Source organism: Pangasianodon hypophthalmus, chromosome 8 (genome assembly GCF_027358585.1).
Source record: "Pangasianodon hypophthalmus isolate fPanHyp1 chromosome 8, fPanHyp1.pri, whole genome shotgun sequence".
NCBI lineage: Eukaryota > Metazoa > Chordata > Actinopteri > Siluriformes > Pangasiidae > Pangasianodon > Pangasianodon hypophthalmus.
Window position 1 is genome coordinate 9033897 of NC_069717.1, and position 17586 is coordinate 9051482.

Below are 17586 nucleotides of genomic sequence, written 5' to 3' on the forward strand. Positions count from 1 at the left end.
TAATAATCAGAGGACTAAGGTAGACTGGGAAATATAGAACATTGCTTAGGCCTGCAGAGATTTTTATTTACTTGTACTATTTTTTTGAAAGTGTATAGTGTTCATATCATTTTAGAGATTGATGTTGAGATTGATTTTTTTTTAAATCCTGGGTTATGCTGCTACTGTGAGAAATTAATCATAAAATGTTACTTACCTTTTAGCTGTAGCTTTCTTCTGAGATTATTACTTAATCTGTTAATACTGAATTTTAGAAAGCGATTGTTATAAATATTGAAAATATTGAAGATTTTCTAAACCACATTATTGTTGCTGTTGCTTATCTTAATATGTAGTCAATTTTACTGAGTCTAATGTGTTTACACAATAGAATAGGTTGATGATGAATTTGCTTACAATTACTTTTGAAAAGCTATTTACTGAAATGTGATTCATTGATGCCATGAATTGGATGGATGTAAGTAAAAGCCTAAACCAATTAAAACATGACCCAATTTATGAAAGATATAATTAAAAATGGCTTGACAAAAGGGTAACCCATCCTTCTTCAAAATATAACAATCATTTTTCCTTCATATGTCTATGTCAACACATTGCTGATTTCAGAAATGTACTATATGTTGGAGTATTTGTTTTAATAAGGGCAAGAAATGTTAGACAAATTGGAAATTCCTAAAGTGTCCTAATATGCATGATATGGACAGTTATCAGTAAAACGTTGCATGAAAGGATCATGAAAACAGAAAATGGCATACTGTATATAATTGTCCTGTATGCAACTCTCTAAGGATGGATCAAATAATTTTGAGTTTATTTATTGTCATAGCAATTACATAAGAAAATTATTAAACTAATAGTAAATAATCATAAATATAAGTGATTCTATTGATTTGTTTAATATTTTAAATATTTTTATATTTTATACATTTTAATATTTTAAACATTTTAAATTATTTATATAGCCCTAGTTTACAAAGTGCCTTACAGAGTACATAAAACAACTATAACATGAAAGTAAAGCAAAACAGGAGGAAAAAAACATATAAATGTAAAGCAAAATTATGTTTTATATTCTAATCCCACACTCATTGTGTTGGATATGCACCATGTAGTAAACATAATGTTGTGAAAGATGTTTTTAACTCTGCTTTCAGAGCTCCACAGGTATGAAAAATAAAGTTATAGGTAAACGTTCTGCTTAGCCTGTCAGCTAAACACAAAACATACACACACAAGCACACATACTTTTGCTTGCACACAGGGTGTTTTTGTGCAGAAACCTGAAACCTCAGAACATGTAGGCCACGCAACCTACAAAAAATAACAAAGAATTCACACATCCTGAAATAGGTGACAGTAAAACACACACGCACATGCACAGACACACACGCACACACACGCACAGACACACACACACACTCACACACCCCCACAGAAACTAGCTCCATGGCTGACCTTTGTACTGTGATAATTCTGCTTCAGGGTTCTGTTATCTTCCTCAAAGCTATACAAAAGCTATACGGGTAGTACTTAGTTGTCAAGTGTTCTGTGACTTTACATGGTATTTGAGTGTTTGAGACTCATTAAACTGTCTAACCAGGTTTCCTCCTTGAAGCCTTCTGGCATGTTATTGCAAAAAGACTGATCAAATCAACTGTTAGCACTTTATTTGGAGAGAAACTTTAGACGCTTTACAAACAGTCAACTAACCACCTATAGACTATCACCAACTCGTATTCCTGCCATGTGCTTGATGTTCCCAGGATAGGCTCTGGATCCACCGTGATCATTAGTAGAATGATGCGGTTACTGAAGAACAAAAATCAATTTCATGATTTTTCAGTCCTGAAAGCTGCCAGAAACTTTAAATTCTCAGTAAAGTTTTGTGTCCCAATCCAGCCTTGAACTGTGACATCAGTAGTAAATGAATCAGACCAGAATGACAACAGTGGTACAGTGACAAATAAATAATAGAAAATACACCATAGCAGAGGATCATTCTGTTAGAGCAAGCCATAAATATCTGAAACTGTTATTAGTGAGAATAGCAATGCTCTGTGGACACAATTTGTTGCAAATTCATATTCAAAATTGCAGAGTACACATACAAAAGTCTTAAAATGCATTCATGTATTATAGTATGTTTTATGCATTTACAAAAGATGGCTTTCATTTGTGCAACAACTATTCAGGAATGTATGTACATATTTTTGGCATTTTATACCTATATTTGTGAGAGGTTTTAATACTGCTTAACCTTCATATTAGTTACCAATTATTGCAGCTCTGAGATTGGCCACTTTCTGCCTATGTGCTACTTTTGGGTTAGAAGAAGCCTCGCTTATCTCCTGAATGGCACAAAAAAGTGTTCAACCTTTCATCGAGAGGTCATGAGTTCAAATCCTGATGATACCACAGCCATCTGTGTGTCAAGAGAGCAAAAATTGGCTATGCTCCCAGGATAGGAGGGATGGCATTCACTATCTCCCCTGTCAATCAGAACAACACTAGCCAATCGCAGGGATCTGTAAGCTCATATATGCAGAATAGGGCAGATAGTGCTTTCTTGTGTGTGTGATACACTTCCCTGTAACGTAGCATAAGCAGTAGTTTGAAAATATGTGGTTGGCTAGCTTCACATGTCTCAGAGGAGTCCCCCTCCCCCCACCCCGGGTAGCAGTTGTCGTGTTATGGGGAGAGTTAGTTAGTGGGTTGGTGAAAAAAACTCCCTGTGTTTGTGACAATCGTTTCTCCGTCTCCCGCTTCTGTGTCTCGCTTCACTTCCTCTGCGCCGCTTGCAAACCTGAGCATAAAAACACATCTGATCAGCATGCAGAACAAAAGCTTGCATTTAGATGGTAAAGGGTACGAGTGCAATAGGTTGCAAGCTTCCTTTTTGTACAAAAAATATTTCAGCTTGGAAAAATATATTTGATTCTTAAATTTAAATAGACTATTTATTCATATTATGAGTACACATGTTGAAATAGACATCACTGTATATAGTGTGATTACCAGTCTTATGTAGAAATAAATCAACAAACATTTCCTACTAAGAAACGCATTCAATTTTGACTGAATCATTCACATGTAATAGAATATTTATCCTTTTGTGTATGTGAGAAGAGATTAGATGATCTCTGTACTCACTTTGACAGTTATGAAGCAGAAGATGATTTTAGACAGGCTGATAAGACTAAAACCAGTCAGAGACCACAGAATAGAAATTTCTACTACATCAAGAATGCACAGATTTCCAGATGTAGTCCAGGTTGGACTAACAGTCACACACTCTGGAAATGAGAGAATGCTTTAGCTGAGATGTGTATTACAAACACGGGAACTTCTTACACAGTGATCAACAGTTTTCAACTGTATATTTTTATACTCATATTATACATACAGTATATTTGTGTAAAATCTATTGCATACTATATTCAGTGGTATGTAATTAACATTAACTCATTTTTGTGAAAAATGTCAAATGGAACGTGAAGAAGTAATGACAAAATACAGAACCAAAAGAGCTAAAATCTGTTGCGCCGAAGCACTGCAGAATTCTCGGATCTGATTAGTCATACAGAAACAGCAGCTCTGACAGTAGTGCTGGCTGTAATTTGGTGAAGTTTTCTGTGAGGAAACATTTATTTAGCATTTATGGAAGGAGTCTTCATTGTCAGTGCTTTGTAACAATCATAGGAATAGCTGTAACTCTTCAGGACAGAGGGCTTTATGAGATTTTGGTTTCTTGGTTACATGACAAGCTGCATTTTTTTTGTCTAATGAGTGAATAGCTGATTATAGCTGCTATAATGTAAGTGGATGTAAAAGGAACTGATTTGTTTCGCATATTTTCAAGAGCCTTAAATGTAATTATAAATGTATAAAAAGTATGATGTGACATTGTTAAATTAAAAAAAATATTTTAATCACTGGCAAATAACTGTAGTATAATAGGAAGAACATGTTGAGATATGACAGCAGGCCCTGTTGGGTTTCACTCCTTACATAATTAATGAGTAGAATGAATAGAAATATAGTGACAGTGAACTTACACACACCTGAAACTGTGAGTGAGACAAATGACTGTCTGTCTTTTTTGCCAACTTCTGCAGCCAAGAAGCATTGGTAATATCCAGAGTCAGACGGCTGCACATTCTGTAACACCAGTGTGTCTTGAACTCCCAGAGATGCAGGAGAGGACTTGTTATAAAATGTCACTTCATTGATCTTCCTTTTAATGATGGCAGTGTCATTTCTGTACCAGACCATATAGCGATAATTGCTACCTGGATCACTGACGCTGCACGGCAATCTAATGTCGTCATTGCAGTTTGCTGGGATGAAGGGCACCTGCTGGCTCAGACCACTCCAACAGCGTAGCACAAGCACCAAAATCCAGGCTGCAATAACAACAAAACTTAAAACTCTTATAACACAGGAAAGATGATTAAGACTATCCCTTTATTTATCAGGACATATTTATCAGATATGATAGGTATTCTAACTGATGAATAACTGATTAGATTCCACCACCATCATGAATATCAAAATGTGATTGATATCTTTAAGACTGTCTTGTCATTGATCAGATATGACTAAGCATATGAACAGGTCATATGCATGGTACTAGGCGTGGCTTTGTCGTTAGCATGTTTGCCTTGGACCTCCGGGGTGTATACTTTCAGTGTATACTTTTTCAAATTATTTTATTTAAATCTTAAAAACAATATTTCTGACCTTCATGCAGGGTTGTACCCCATTTATTACAAAATCATAAGGAATCATCTTAAAATGTATTGATGGTTTAAAATGGCTTAAAATGTGCATGCTGTTATGGTCCCTTTCTTATGCTTTGTATTTTCACAGGGGCAGTGTCCATTCTTTTGCAACAAAAAGTTGACAAATATATTATGATAGAAGTGAGACAAGGGAACTGCTGCTGTAACTATTTGCTTTTATTTATGCCAGGGTTTAGTAAAAGATGCTTTGCAAAAACATCTTATCATGACTATTTTGGAATTCATTCAGGACCATGGTAATTATTTACATTTCATTTACATTTATGGCATTTGGCAGATGCCCTTATCCAGAGCGACTTTAAAAGTGCTTTGAAGTCTATCAAAAATACATTCTGATACTGGCTCACTAGGTCACAAACTAGGAACACCATCAGTTGAGGATAGACAAGTGCTCAGACAATACTTTTTTTTTTTTTAGTTTTGTAAGTGCTAACTTAAGTACTTTAAGAAGAGGTATGTCTTTAGATGTCGTTTGAAGACTGCCAGTGACTCAGCTGTTCGGACATCTAGGGGAAGTTCATTCCACCACCGTGGTGCCAGAACAGAGAAGTCAGAGTGACAGAGTGAAGTAATTATGTGACATCAGGTCCTCTAAAATGTAAATATTAGAAGAAAAGGTCTTTACTTGGCACATATGCCTTACAGCACAGTGAAGTTCTTTTCTTCACATTTCCCAGGCTTTTAGGAAGTTGGGGTCAGAGTGCAGGGTCAGCCATGATTCAGCAGCCCTAGAGCCTTTCTCAAGGGCCCAAGCATGGCAGCTTGGCAGTGCTGGGGCTTAAATCCCCAACCTCCTGATCAGTAACCCAGAGCCTTAACCATTGAGCCATATTATAACTACCTTATATAAACATTTTAATAGTTAATACTCATAACAGAATGGACATATTTTTGATTGTATGTAAAATAGCGATTTTGAGCTCAAACAGTTGAACATGTCCTCCTGTTCCATAGTTTTCCAAAATTATAAAACAATTATATCATTTTTTTACCCAACTAGCATCATATTGTAGAAATGACCTACTTTTGGAAAATATAAGACAGACATCTAAGTACTAGAATTAGACAATAAGAACAATATGAAAAAGAAATTGCTAAGAACGCTAGAATTAGACACTAAGAACAATATGAAAAAGAAATTGCTAAGAACGCTGTACTACAGAATGAGAGTGCAAAGAGATTAAATGTTCCTGATGCCTCAGTGCTCAGATAGTGTTTCACATCTATTCAAGTTTTCAAGTGTACCCACAGCACAGCACACATCACACTTCATACGAAACAGAAGGTAACATAACAAGTTGAACCAATGTTATACTCCTGGGCCTAAGCACAAATCTCTTTTATGCATTTACATGTAAATTCAGTGGAAGAAAACGACAGACCACCATTTACAATTGAAACAGAGAAAATGTGTAGATGCCCTAAATGAGTTTTCTCTTCAGTGTAGTCAGACTGATAGTTATAACTTGAGGGCTGGATTCAAACAATATTACTTTGCAGAGATTAGTAAGTGGCAATAAAATTACTGCTTAAGTTTAGAGCAAAACATGAATAAAGCCCCCTATGCTCCATAATAAAGACCTACTGCATCTGTTCAGAACTCATGTAACATGAATTCTGTCATTTGATGCTTTTTTTTAAATACCAGGAAATTATTGTTTACAGTAAAAAAAAAAAAAAAAACTGCAACCACCAAATGCCACCTGATTAACTTTTTTTTCCTTTCCTTGGATGATACTAGCTTTAGTCAACTAGAAATACTTGCAAATGCATCTCAGGTTCAACCAAATTGATTCTGCGGTAAACTGACCCAACTGTTAATCATCACTAAAAATAATTTGTACAAAACAATTTTAAAGTTTCAAAAATTCAAAAAAAGTTAAAAAGGGCTACTGAATCAATTAATTTTTAGAATTAATAATGATTAGAAATAAATTACTGTCTTATTACTAAAATTCTCCTTTTACATTATTTATTACATATTAGTATTTAATTATTTACCTTGGCTCTGATCAGGAAAGCAGTTACTGAAGATGAAGATGATGATGAAGAAGGTCAGAAATAAAGTGTATTATTTATATGGCCATTTAGGGTTATATAATGATAAGGCTCTTCATTTTATTTATATCCTCCTCTGTTTTAAGCATATTCATTTTAACTTCATTGTATTTGTGCATGATTTTCTGATGGTAAAAAAAGCTTCAGGTATAGGAAGACAGGTTTGTGTCACAGTGAGAAAGTTGTGAGGAACGTGTCATTTCACTGTAATATAGTTGAAGAAATTATGCAATCAAAAACAAACACTGGGACTGAAATATTTCAGATAGTTTACATAACATTCCTGATAGTTTTTGTAGAAAAGGCATTATTTCTGTAAGCTGAGATGGACTTGTTATTAAAAATGATCTGTGGTTTGTTGTGATTAGCTCAGAGTATTTCTTTTGTTTGATCCTCAGCCTTCCTTATTGCTATTTAATTTAAGATTAAATGTATTCTTAAACACAACTGGTTCATTAATTGATTAATTGATTGACTGGTTAAATAAATAAATAGCAAACACAATAATATAAAAAAAATGCTAAGCAATCAAATAAACAAATGATGAATTTAGTATTGTGCAATTCTGTAGTATAATAAATGTGCACTTAAAAGAAAAGTGTCTGTTTAAATGAGTGAGTGCATCTGTTAACTTACCCCAAATCCCCCCATACATCCTGAGCTCTTCTCATCAGCTAGATGAACTGAAAAACTTTCCATCTAATGGAAAAACTGAAAATAACCGTTTTTCTTCATCATTCTTTTCATGCAGCAGCAGGAGTGTTTATATTTCACCTTAAGCCTACCAGCCCAGTGCCGTAAGATGTAAACCAAGCTACGAGACTGGTTACACAGGCATTTTCCTGTACCTGAAACTCTGAGGAGGTCTTCGATGGCTGATCACTTGGTCCACATTTCAAACCACAATGTAAAGCCAATGTACTCCCTAAATGGGCCCCATCTTATAGCATGCCTATGTCCAAGTTTCAGTAAATAAATACAGACTTGGGACTTACCAATAAAGAAGTCATAATTAGGAAACAAAAGTAATTTGATCTCAACTTCCTTTCTGAAAAGCAAGCATTCCAATGCATTAGTGCTTTGGTTGGGAACATATCACTCAAAACCATAGGGTGACATTATGACATAGGGTGAGTTCAGGTAATTTGGGACTGAAATCAAACTGCAGTACTTATTATTTACAAAAATGCACACTTTCAATATTTAATTTCAATTTGACAAAGCAAGCCTGAGCAATAAAGTATCCCTGATGAAATACCATCAACAAATATAATTCCATTCCCTATTAATCCCTATTTTTTTAAACAATATAAATTGAAGCAATAAAACTTCAATTATGCAAAATGCTCTTAGATTTAATACACAACACTAATAGATGTAATGTTTTATTTCATCTAATCAATGGTTCATCTCAATCGTATAGAAAGATTTATATAAACAATATATTCATATTTATATATTCATATTTAGGTTATGTTTGGCAAACAGAGACCATTCTCTTCAGCACAGGACTCATGATACCATTCACACACATCTAATCCATTTCTGGATCCATTCCTGAGTAGCTTTAGTGTCTTCTTGTCATGTCAGTGCCGGAATCAGCGTCGAACTACAATTCCCAGAGAACAATGTGGCCTACAAACATGGCCAGCAAGGACTCTGATTCCCAACACACACACACACACACACTCAAACTCACCTGATGACTGATTGCAAGTACCTAGACTCACACATTGTGAAGAATATGTGCTGTGTTTTCATACCAGTTGATACCAAACTGTTTGTTTTGTGATTGTCTCTCTGTTTTTTTTTTTTTGTTTTTTTGTTTTGTTTTTTGGATCTAGTTTCTGATTCTCTTGTTTTGTTCTTGCCTGCCCTAGTTCATGTTGTTTGTTGATTGCCTGACCTTTGCCTGAATTTTGACAATGTTTCTGCAATACGTATTGGACTTGTTTGCTACTCTCAGTAATGTCCGTACCTGTCGCTGTGACAATTCTTTGCTTCCATTTGCCATTGTGCAGACACTGCATTTGTGTTCTTCAACAAGGGTTTTTTTTTCTTTATTTTTCACAAACTCCAAATACATTAAATGTCACTGGCTGATTAAATGGTATGATGACAGCCAACAGAGGCCCGGGCTTCCTTATGTTCAGATTTTTATTTCACAGTATGAACCTTTGGAACTAATAATATTTAGCTTTTTCAGAAATACTTTAAATGTCATTTATTCTCACATCCTGACAAATTAATTTGATATTACAAAGAATCTGAAACTGTGATAACATCATCAAGATGTCTCTGAGTTCCTTCTCTGCTTTTTGCAGCAGATATGCTTTCCTTCCATCGTCTCTGCAGGTTTTTCCCCTCAGTCTGCAAGCTGCCTGTATTCATCACTGATGTTTCACGCCACAAATCACGACCCATTCCTTTTCTTTTCTCCTGTCTATTCTGAACTATTCTGAACTTCCTCCCTTTTCATCCCAATTTTCTGCCTTCACCTCTATATCAGTCTGTCTGTCTATCTATCTTTTTATACAATAACATGGGAGGAGGGTTTGGCTATAATAAGAAGTAATTTTACTCTAATTTTTAGTTAATTACTTGTTTTGGGTATTGTATTATATTGGTTATTATATTAGAGTTTTATTATATTATAGATAAAGCACAAAATTATGTCTCACTTTATCTGAAATGCCCAAGTAATTTCTTTTGACAGAAACCGAAGATAATTTTTTAAATAAATTTTGTGTTTTACAAAGTGCTTAAAACACTTCCATACAATCCTGTAGTACAATATATTAAATTATGTTAAATTCCGTGACGTTAATTGTCCCTAATATCACACATTACCTGAATGCTCCCTACCTTTACCGGTAACATTCAGTCTGTGTGTCATTCGAACTTGCAGGCTTCAAGCAGTATTTGGACAGGATGCAGGCACACACACTTGCCAGGAAAGTACTTTTCATAAGATGTGATGTAACTCTAACAAATGGTGATACTTATGTTTCGAAACACTTGAGTTTGCTGCTGAACCCACCCTAAATTACACATTCTGTGTTGTTTTTCATGGGACAAAAAAGTCAAAAGCAACATAATTATTTATGAATCACTCTATTATCTAAATGTCTCCTTTTTAAACTAGTTCACCATACACTGGTAAACATACATTAGGCTTGGTAAAATGACACACTCTGCAGATGGCCCTGCCTATGTTGGATAAACCAAGGACTTGTCAGGTAACCAAGTTTATATTATAGACTCATATACATACATACACACCTGCCTAATATTGTGTAGGTCCCCCATGGGCCACCAAAACAGATCCGACTCATCGAGGCATGGACTCCACAAGACCTCTGAAGGTGTTCTGTGGTACCTGGCACCAAGACGTTAGCACCAGATCCTTTAAGTCCTGTAAAATGTGAGGTGAGGCCTCCATGGATCGGACTTGTTTGTCCAGCACATCCCACAGATGCTTGATCAGATTAAGATCTGAATTTGGAGGCCAAGTCAACCCCTTGAACTCTTTGTTATGTTCCATTCCTGAACAATTTCTGCAGTGTGACAGGGCGCATTATCCTGCTGAAAGAGGCTGCTGCCATTAGGGAATACTGTTGCCATGAAGGGCTTTACTTGGCCTGCAACAATGTTTTATGTCTCAAAGTAACATCCACATGAATGCCAGGACCCAAGGTTTCCTAGCAGAACATTGCCCAGAGCATCACACTGCCTCCGCCAGCTTGCCTTCTTCCTATAGTGTATCCTGGTGCCATCTCTTCCCCCGGTAAGCGACGCATATGCACCCGGCAGAAAACGTGATTCATCAGACCAGGCCACCTTTTTCCATTGCTCCATGGTCCAGTTCTGATGCTCACATGCCCACTGTAGGTGCTTGGTGGTGGACAGGGGTCAGCATGGGCAGTTTGACCAGTCTGCAGCTACACAGCCCCATACACAGCAAGCTACGATGCACTGTGTGTTCTGTACCGGGAACACGCCACAAGACCTGCCATTTTGGAGATGCTCTGACCCAGTCGTCTAGCCATCACAATTTGGTCTTTGTCGCTCAGATCCTTATGCTTGTGTGTTTGTGTGTGTGAGATCTTATGCTATTTAAATCCCATCCATTCCATGAAGCCCTCCAAAACAATGTACAAGATGTTTTTATTTATTTTTTAATACAATTATTTTAATACAAACAAGAAATTTAAAAGAAAAACACAACCTTACTAGCAAAATATATCCTTACAAATATTTCAAATGGATACATGAGATGGGACTTTGGTATGTGTTTTTCTCTGTTGGCATACACACACAACAGCTGTTACGGTTAGAATAACCAGAAGCGATACTCCAGCTATGATGATGTATTGACCCGGAATGGACAGGGCCACATGCGTACCTTGTACCTGAGAAGAAAATTCTGTCATTTCAACAGCATTGCTCTGGCAACCTGCAGACAAAGAAAGGCAGAGAAATTAAGTGCATGGAAAATAAAATTCCAAATTGTGATACCTGAAACAGTGCTATATGGATCATTACCTTGTGGGAGGCTGTAGTCACTCTGCAGAATACGATGTCCAACAGGTGGCCACACACAGCAGCGGTATATCTCACACTCTTCCTGGTGGCGCTCAGGCACGTGCAGCAGTGATAGATCATTTCCGATTTGATACGAGTGATTGGCGAACTTGTAAAGCTGTGTTGTGTTGGTGCGGATGTCTTTCATTACGAGACCCATCAATGAGCCTGACCCGATTGACACCTGGACAAAAAAAATGATGCAGCAGGGGTGATGTTTAATGTACGTTGTATGTTGTTGTCATTTTATTACATACTGATTGTTGAAATTATTAGCCCTACCTTATACCAGGTTATTTTACGATACTCGACACCCTCTTCCAGGTTTACTATACATGGGACTTGCAATGACAATGACACATCAGGCATTGGGAAGATCAGAAACAGTACTGTAAAAAAAAAAATAGGACAAAAATACACAAGGATAAAGTGTCAGCCTTATTGGGGAAAATGTGTGGTGGTCTAGGAAAACATTTTACAAGGTTAAATTCTGTCCTTTTCTACTATAGCTTATACAGTTGTGAGAACTACAGGAACTGAAATATCCCCTTTGCACATACAGTATTTCAACCAGAAGTGTAGTTACAGCATTTTAAAGTCTGCTTTCCCCCAGTGCATTTAAAATTTCATTCCAATTCCAGTAAAAGACGCCCTAATCTACTTATGGAGAAACAAAATCACTGGCAATTGTTAAGAGAATTTAAAAAAATATAAGTTTATAATGGGCATGGAGGCTTAGTGGTTAGCACTGTTGCCTCACACCTCCAGGGTTGGGGGTTCAATTCCTGCCTCCACCCTGTGTGCATGGAGTTTGCATTTTCTCCTCGTGCTTTGGGGGTTTCCTCCGGGTACTTCGGTTTCTCCCAGTCCAAAGACATGCATTGTAGGCTGACTGGCATTTCCAAATTGTCTGTAGTGTGTGAATGGGTGTACAAGCGTGTGTGCGATTGTGCCCTGCGATGAGCTGGCACCCCGTCCAGGATGTCCCCTGCCTTGTGCCCCGAGTTCCCTGGGTGGTTACCCTGCGACCCTGTGTAGGATAAGCGGTACAGAGAATGCATAGATGGAAGTTTATAAATCAAAGTTCACACTTTGATTATCAGAGTCACCCACATCAATCTCTGTCTCATCACCTGAGGTAAAAGTCAGTCATGGACTTTTACCGCCTCATTGCTGTCTCTTCACTCAGCTAACTTCTGTTCACAGTAACATCTGTGCCTATTTATTCAGTCAGGTCTGTTGACTAAAAGTTCTTGTTACTGTCCTTGTATTTGGCAATTTAAACATTTTTTGAAAACTTTGCTGTCATCTGTACTGAGTGTGTAAACTCCCTTCTTTGTTTTTTGTTCATGGTGAACAGCACAGGAGCATGGCAGCCATTTTGAGCGTCAGTATCTGATTACAAACTGGATGAATTACACTTGTGTGTATTTCAGTGTGTACATATCCAGCTTGATCAAATTGTGGGAGCTAGCACAGACATTTTCGACATGTTTAAGCAGACTGACTAGTGCTGTTTGTTAAATTGGTAACTTACATGTTAGAATGTAGGCCAACTAAAAAATTTCCATGTCATTTTGGTAAAAAAAATGTTTTTTTTTAATAAGTATAACATCGTCAGAAAAGCTACATTTTGGTCGAAACCAGGCCTTTCATCACAATCTCAGGGAAAGGGTATGACTAAAACCTTTCCCTGTCACTGGATATTGTGTACAATTGTGTAACAATGATTTACGATAAATAAGTGAACTATAATTTGTTTTTAGCTTTAAATTTTAAGCTTTAAAAGGTACACCATATGCAAATTTCGAAGTAAAAGTCGTGTACTAAAGGACAAAGGGCGGATTTCTGAGTGCTCCGCCATGTCTTTTTTTTTTTCAGATAGTGCTCTTTTTTCCTGTTTGCACACTTCAGCCGCAGCAACAGCCACAATCTACTCTTCATGTTTTTATCCCCATGTTTAAAAAAAAAACCTAGTTACTAACTAGTCTAGGTGTTAGAAGCTTGTCTCTCTCTCTCTTTTTCTGTCATTTTAGTATGTAGGTGTGTTATAAGGAAGTCTCTTTTTTTATTTAGTCTGTGGGTGAAAAGATTAAATGGACACTGACAGTTTGTAAACTGCTTAGCTTACTTAGAAACTCCACATTATAACAAATATTTTACTTACTGAAGTATTGACGCATTTCTGTCTTCAGATTAGTTTTTCTTCAGTTCCTGGAAGACCGCGTCAACCTTTAGATGAAGTGAAACTGAAAACTAGGCTAAAAGCAGAGCTGGATAACTGATGAATGATTACTAACCACTGGGGGGTGAGTCGGCTGTAAAGTCTGGAATGTTTGACTGACATTCTCTAAATAATTATAGTTATTTGAAAATAATAAGGAAATTAAAATAAAATAGATGATAAATCGTTTTATTTGAAATAGTGTTGCCTATTTAACGACGTTGTTGCTACATTTGGCAACACAACATGGACCCTTTTAATGGAAATTATCATTTTTAATCAGAAAAAAATGAGCCTAGCGACTTGTTGCAGGTGACCAGCTCACATCACAGCTGCTACTTACACAAGGTGAGTGAGGTTAGGTCCAAAGCTTTGCTTGAACTAGCTATGTTCCCAAGGACCAATCACTGATCGCTATTTTTCCACAGTGACCAATCACTAATCAGCATTGTTTCAAACGACCAATTAGTGATCACCATTGTTTGGTCCCACCCACGCACATCACTCGAATGTACTTCATTTTACTTTGTTGGCAAGTATATTTAATAGTAACAAACACTAATACACTGCTCAGATATTGGGTGATGTACATATAATACACCCTTTAATTAGCCTACATAAATAGTTTTAACCTTTGACCCTTTATATGTAAATTGTTAAGCTTTGGGGAATTTGGTAATTCATCTGATTACCAAATTTAGGCAAATTCATTAGATCACTGAATCATCCATCTAACTATGACAAAGAAATCACAGGACTCTTTGAAAAAGATTAGTAAGCAGGGCTCTATCTATCTTTAACACCCAAAGGTTTCATTAAGGCAGTGTGTGTCTTATGTTTGTTGATCAAGCTGTGTAATAGTTAACATTAGAAATGCTTGCTTTCAAGTGATACCTTTTAAAACAAATTATATAAACAGAAAGGAAATAAATTTTATACGAGCCTATTTAGAACTGGAAACAGAACTCTTTTTTACTTGTATTGATATGCATAGAGTAATTCTTAAACAAACCACTAGATGGTGGTGTTGTATCGTGTTTCTACTGACTGCTTGTTGCATTTAAACTGACATCATTCCTGAGAGCATGTCACAAAATGCAGCACCTGAACATCATCAGCTGTCATTTGAACTACAGTTGGCATTGTGTGGTTTGATCAAATGAGACCAAAGTCAGACTTTTTGGTCATGCACACACCATCGACATATTTGACGATAAAAGGGGACAGCGTACAAGCACCTGATACCCCCACTGTACACTATGGAGATGGATCAGTGATGCTTTGGTGCTGATTTGTGGCTTATGGTTCAGGAACTCTTGGGAAGATTGACAGCATCGTGAATTCTGCTAAGTACCAGGATATTTCAGCCCAAAACCTGGTTGTCTCTGCCAGGAGGTTCAGACTTGACTATAAACAGAAATGGTTACAGGAACACAAATCAATGTTTTGGAGTGGTCATGTCTGTCAGTTTGTATTATTCTGCATAAGACAGAATAATACACACATGTTTCCTTTCTAGAAGTCAGTAAGGATATTCTTGTCTGCATAACATATTTGGTGAATGATTTAAGGAAAACGAAAATTGTTCAGAATGTTTCTAATGTGATACTTGGTTTGTTATTTCTAATATGGCTCCAGAACTTTTAGGTTTTGGGTTTGCTCTGTTTTCAAATCACAGCCAAAGGAATTCATAGGTGGCATCAGTCTGCAGACATGTCCATACATCTGCACTCTTCTTCCCTTCTCTATATCTCTTACCCCTGACCTTCTATCTTGTTTCAAACCCCCCTTCTCTCTCTGAAGTTCTTGGTTTCCTCTGAGGCCCATTTGTAGGTCACAAATGGTTGAAGCACACAGCCGTAAACCTGTGTTTCCTCAGCAGTAAATTACACTGCTGTTGGAGCCTCTGCTAGCGGAACTCTCTCCTCTCCTCCACCGAAGAAGAAATTCCCTCCTGTGTGTTTAACCTACTGCAAGACATCCTCACTTCCATCCTGTTGTTGGTCGTTTAGGGGATCCCCTGCTCCCCCCAATCTCCTTTTCTCCCCTGATTGCTCATGCTGGGACTGGATGTTTTGCACTTGTCAGTCTTGTCGACAGAGAATCGGGGGATAAGAGTTATTAATAGGAGGCTGAGCAAATGGAAAAAGGAAGACAGAGAGCACCAAGATCACACCATCTGGATAAAACAATGCCTGAGCTACTTCAGGATGGAGCGACACAATGGAGGAGAAGGGGATAGACAGAGAGGACAGAAAGGGGGAGAGGAGATCAAGAGAGAGACACGTTTACTTCAATAAATACTCCTTAATTTCTGTTTGAGGCTTTTGCACATTTAAGACATTAAAGAATAAAATCAATACTCACTCATAACACACCATGAAGTACTCCAGTGTTCTTCTTAACAGCGATTATATTTGTGAGATAAACAATATTAGTTGGTCACTATTACTGTACATAATCGAATAATAATGCATACATCAAATACTATTTTAAATTCAGATATGCAATAGTACCCTCGTTTTATATTTAAATCCATGGATTTGTTTACCACTAATCATAAAACTAAAAAAATGATCAATAAGATGCAAGATTTAATGATTTAAAGATTTAACACAGTTAATGTATTATATGGGTAGTGTTTGCTGCCTCACAGCTTCAGGGCCCTGGTTCTATCCTGAGTTTCACATGTTCGGCCTGTATCTGTGTGGGTTATGTACAGGTTCACAGGTTTCTTCCCACCTCCCAAAAACGTACATGTATGTGGATTGGATATGCCAAATTGTCTTTAGGTGTGAATGTGTCTGCATGGTGCCCTGCGATCGACTGTTTTCCCGTCCAGGGTGTATTCCTATCTTGCACCCAGTGTTCCTAGGACAGGCTCCAGATCTACCATAACCCACAGCAGGATAAAGTGGTTACTTAAGATGAATGGATGAATGAATAATGCTGTATTGTGTCATGACACTGCTGGTTATTACTTTAAGCTTGCAATTCTTTGATACCAACCACAAACCCAGGTGCTGCTGATGATACATTCATGGGCTGTTTATGAGTAACAGATACAGGTCTCAGAATGCACAACACGTCAAACCTTCCACAGTAGAAGGTTGAGTCTGTGCCCACTGTAGCCTCAGATTCCTGATCTTGGCTGACAGGAATGAAACCTAATGTGGTCTTCTGCTGCTGTAGCCCATCTGCCACAAGGGTTTTTGTGTGTGTGTGTGTTGTGTGTGATGCTTTTCTGCTCACCACAGATGCAAAGAGTGGTTGTTTGCATTACCGTTGTCTTCCTGTCAGCCCCAACCAGTCTGGCCATTCTCTCTCCTGTGACCTCTCTCATCAACAAGACATTTCTGCCTACAGAACTGCTACTCACCGGATGTTTTTTGTGTAAACTCTAGAGTCTGCTGAGCATGAAAATCCCAGAAGATCAGCAGTTTATGAAATATTCGAACCAGCTGATTGGTTTTTTCAGTGCTGCTGCCACATGATTGGCTGATTGGATAATTGCATGATTGAGCAGGTGTACAGGTGTGTGACTGGTGTCTGTGTATATTTAAAACATTTTTTTCCTTCATTTTTGATACCCAGGTACTTTTGTTTCTTAAGTACAAAGTATCAGAAACATCTAGTAAATTAGTTTCATCATGGTTAGAGTCTACTTTATCTTTTTCCAGTGAGGGGGAAATTTACAGTCTTTGATTTCACTTATTTCAATATAATTATTCTGTATAATTAACTTGTAGTTCATTATTTGGTAAAAATCAATATCAGTGTTTTAGTACCATACAGTATTGTAATTAAAAATAGGTCTTCATGAGTTTTTTTATGTTTGAGACTGCTCTATAAATGCTGGTACATATTATGCATCATGAAAATGTATTCAAGTATAATAATGTTATATTATTGACCTTA

At 37.0% G+C, this 17586-nt stretch overlaps 1 protein-coding gene across 3 annotated transcripts; it reads right to left on the minus strand.

Moving 5' to 3' along the window:
- Window positions 1-1650: 1650 nt before the first annotated feature.
- LOC113539947 (uncharacterized) lies at window positions 1651-7736 on the minus strand. Of its 3 annotated transcripts, XM_053235833.1 has the most exons (5): window positions 7497-7734; window positions 4290-4403; window positions 4062-4175; window positions 3151-3293; window positions 1651-2803 (listed from the first exon to the last, which is right to left on the minus strand). In XM_053235833.1, exons 1-5 carry the CDS (start codon window positions 7513-7515, stop codon window positions 2705-2707), a joined length of 489 nt encoding a protein of 162 aa, XP_053091808.1. In that variant the 5' UTR covers window positions 7516-7734; the 3' UTR covers window positions 1651-2704. The 3 variants fall into 3 exon arrangements, with proteins under 3 accessions (XP_053091808.1, XP_026791924.1, XP_026792000.1); XM_026936123.3 differs by having other exon boundaries at window positions 4062-4403; window positions 7497-7732; XM_026936199.3 differs by lacking the exon at window positions 3151-3293 and having other exon boundaries at window positions 4062-4403; window positions 7497-7736.
- Between the last annotated feature and the right edge of the window lie 9850 nt (window positions 7737-17586).

Coding starts and splice junctions, on each gene's coding strand:
- LOC113539947 (XM_026936123.3), bottom strand. Junction 3,294..4,061: donor TGTCTCACTCACAGTTTCAG/GTGTGTGTAAGT, acceptor TCTCATTTCCAG/AGTGTGTGACTGTTAGTCCA. Junction 2,804..3,150: donor TCTGCTTCATAACTGTCAAA/GTGAGTACAGAG, acceptor TTTTATGCTCAG/GTTTGCAAGCGGCGCAGAGG.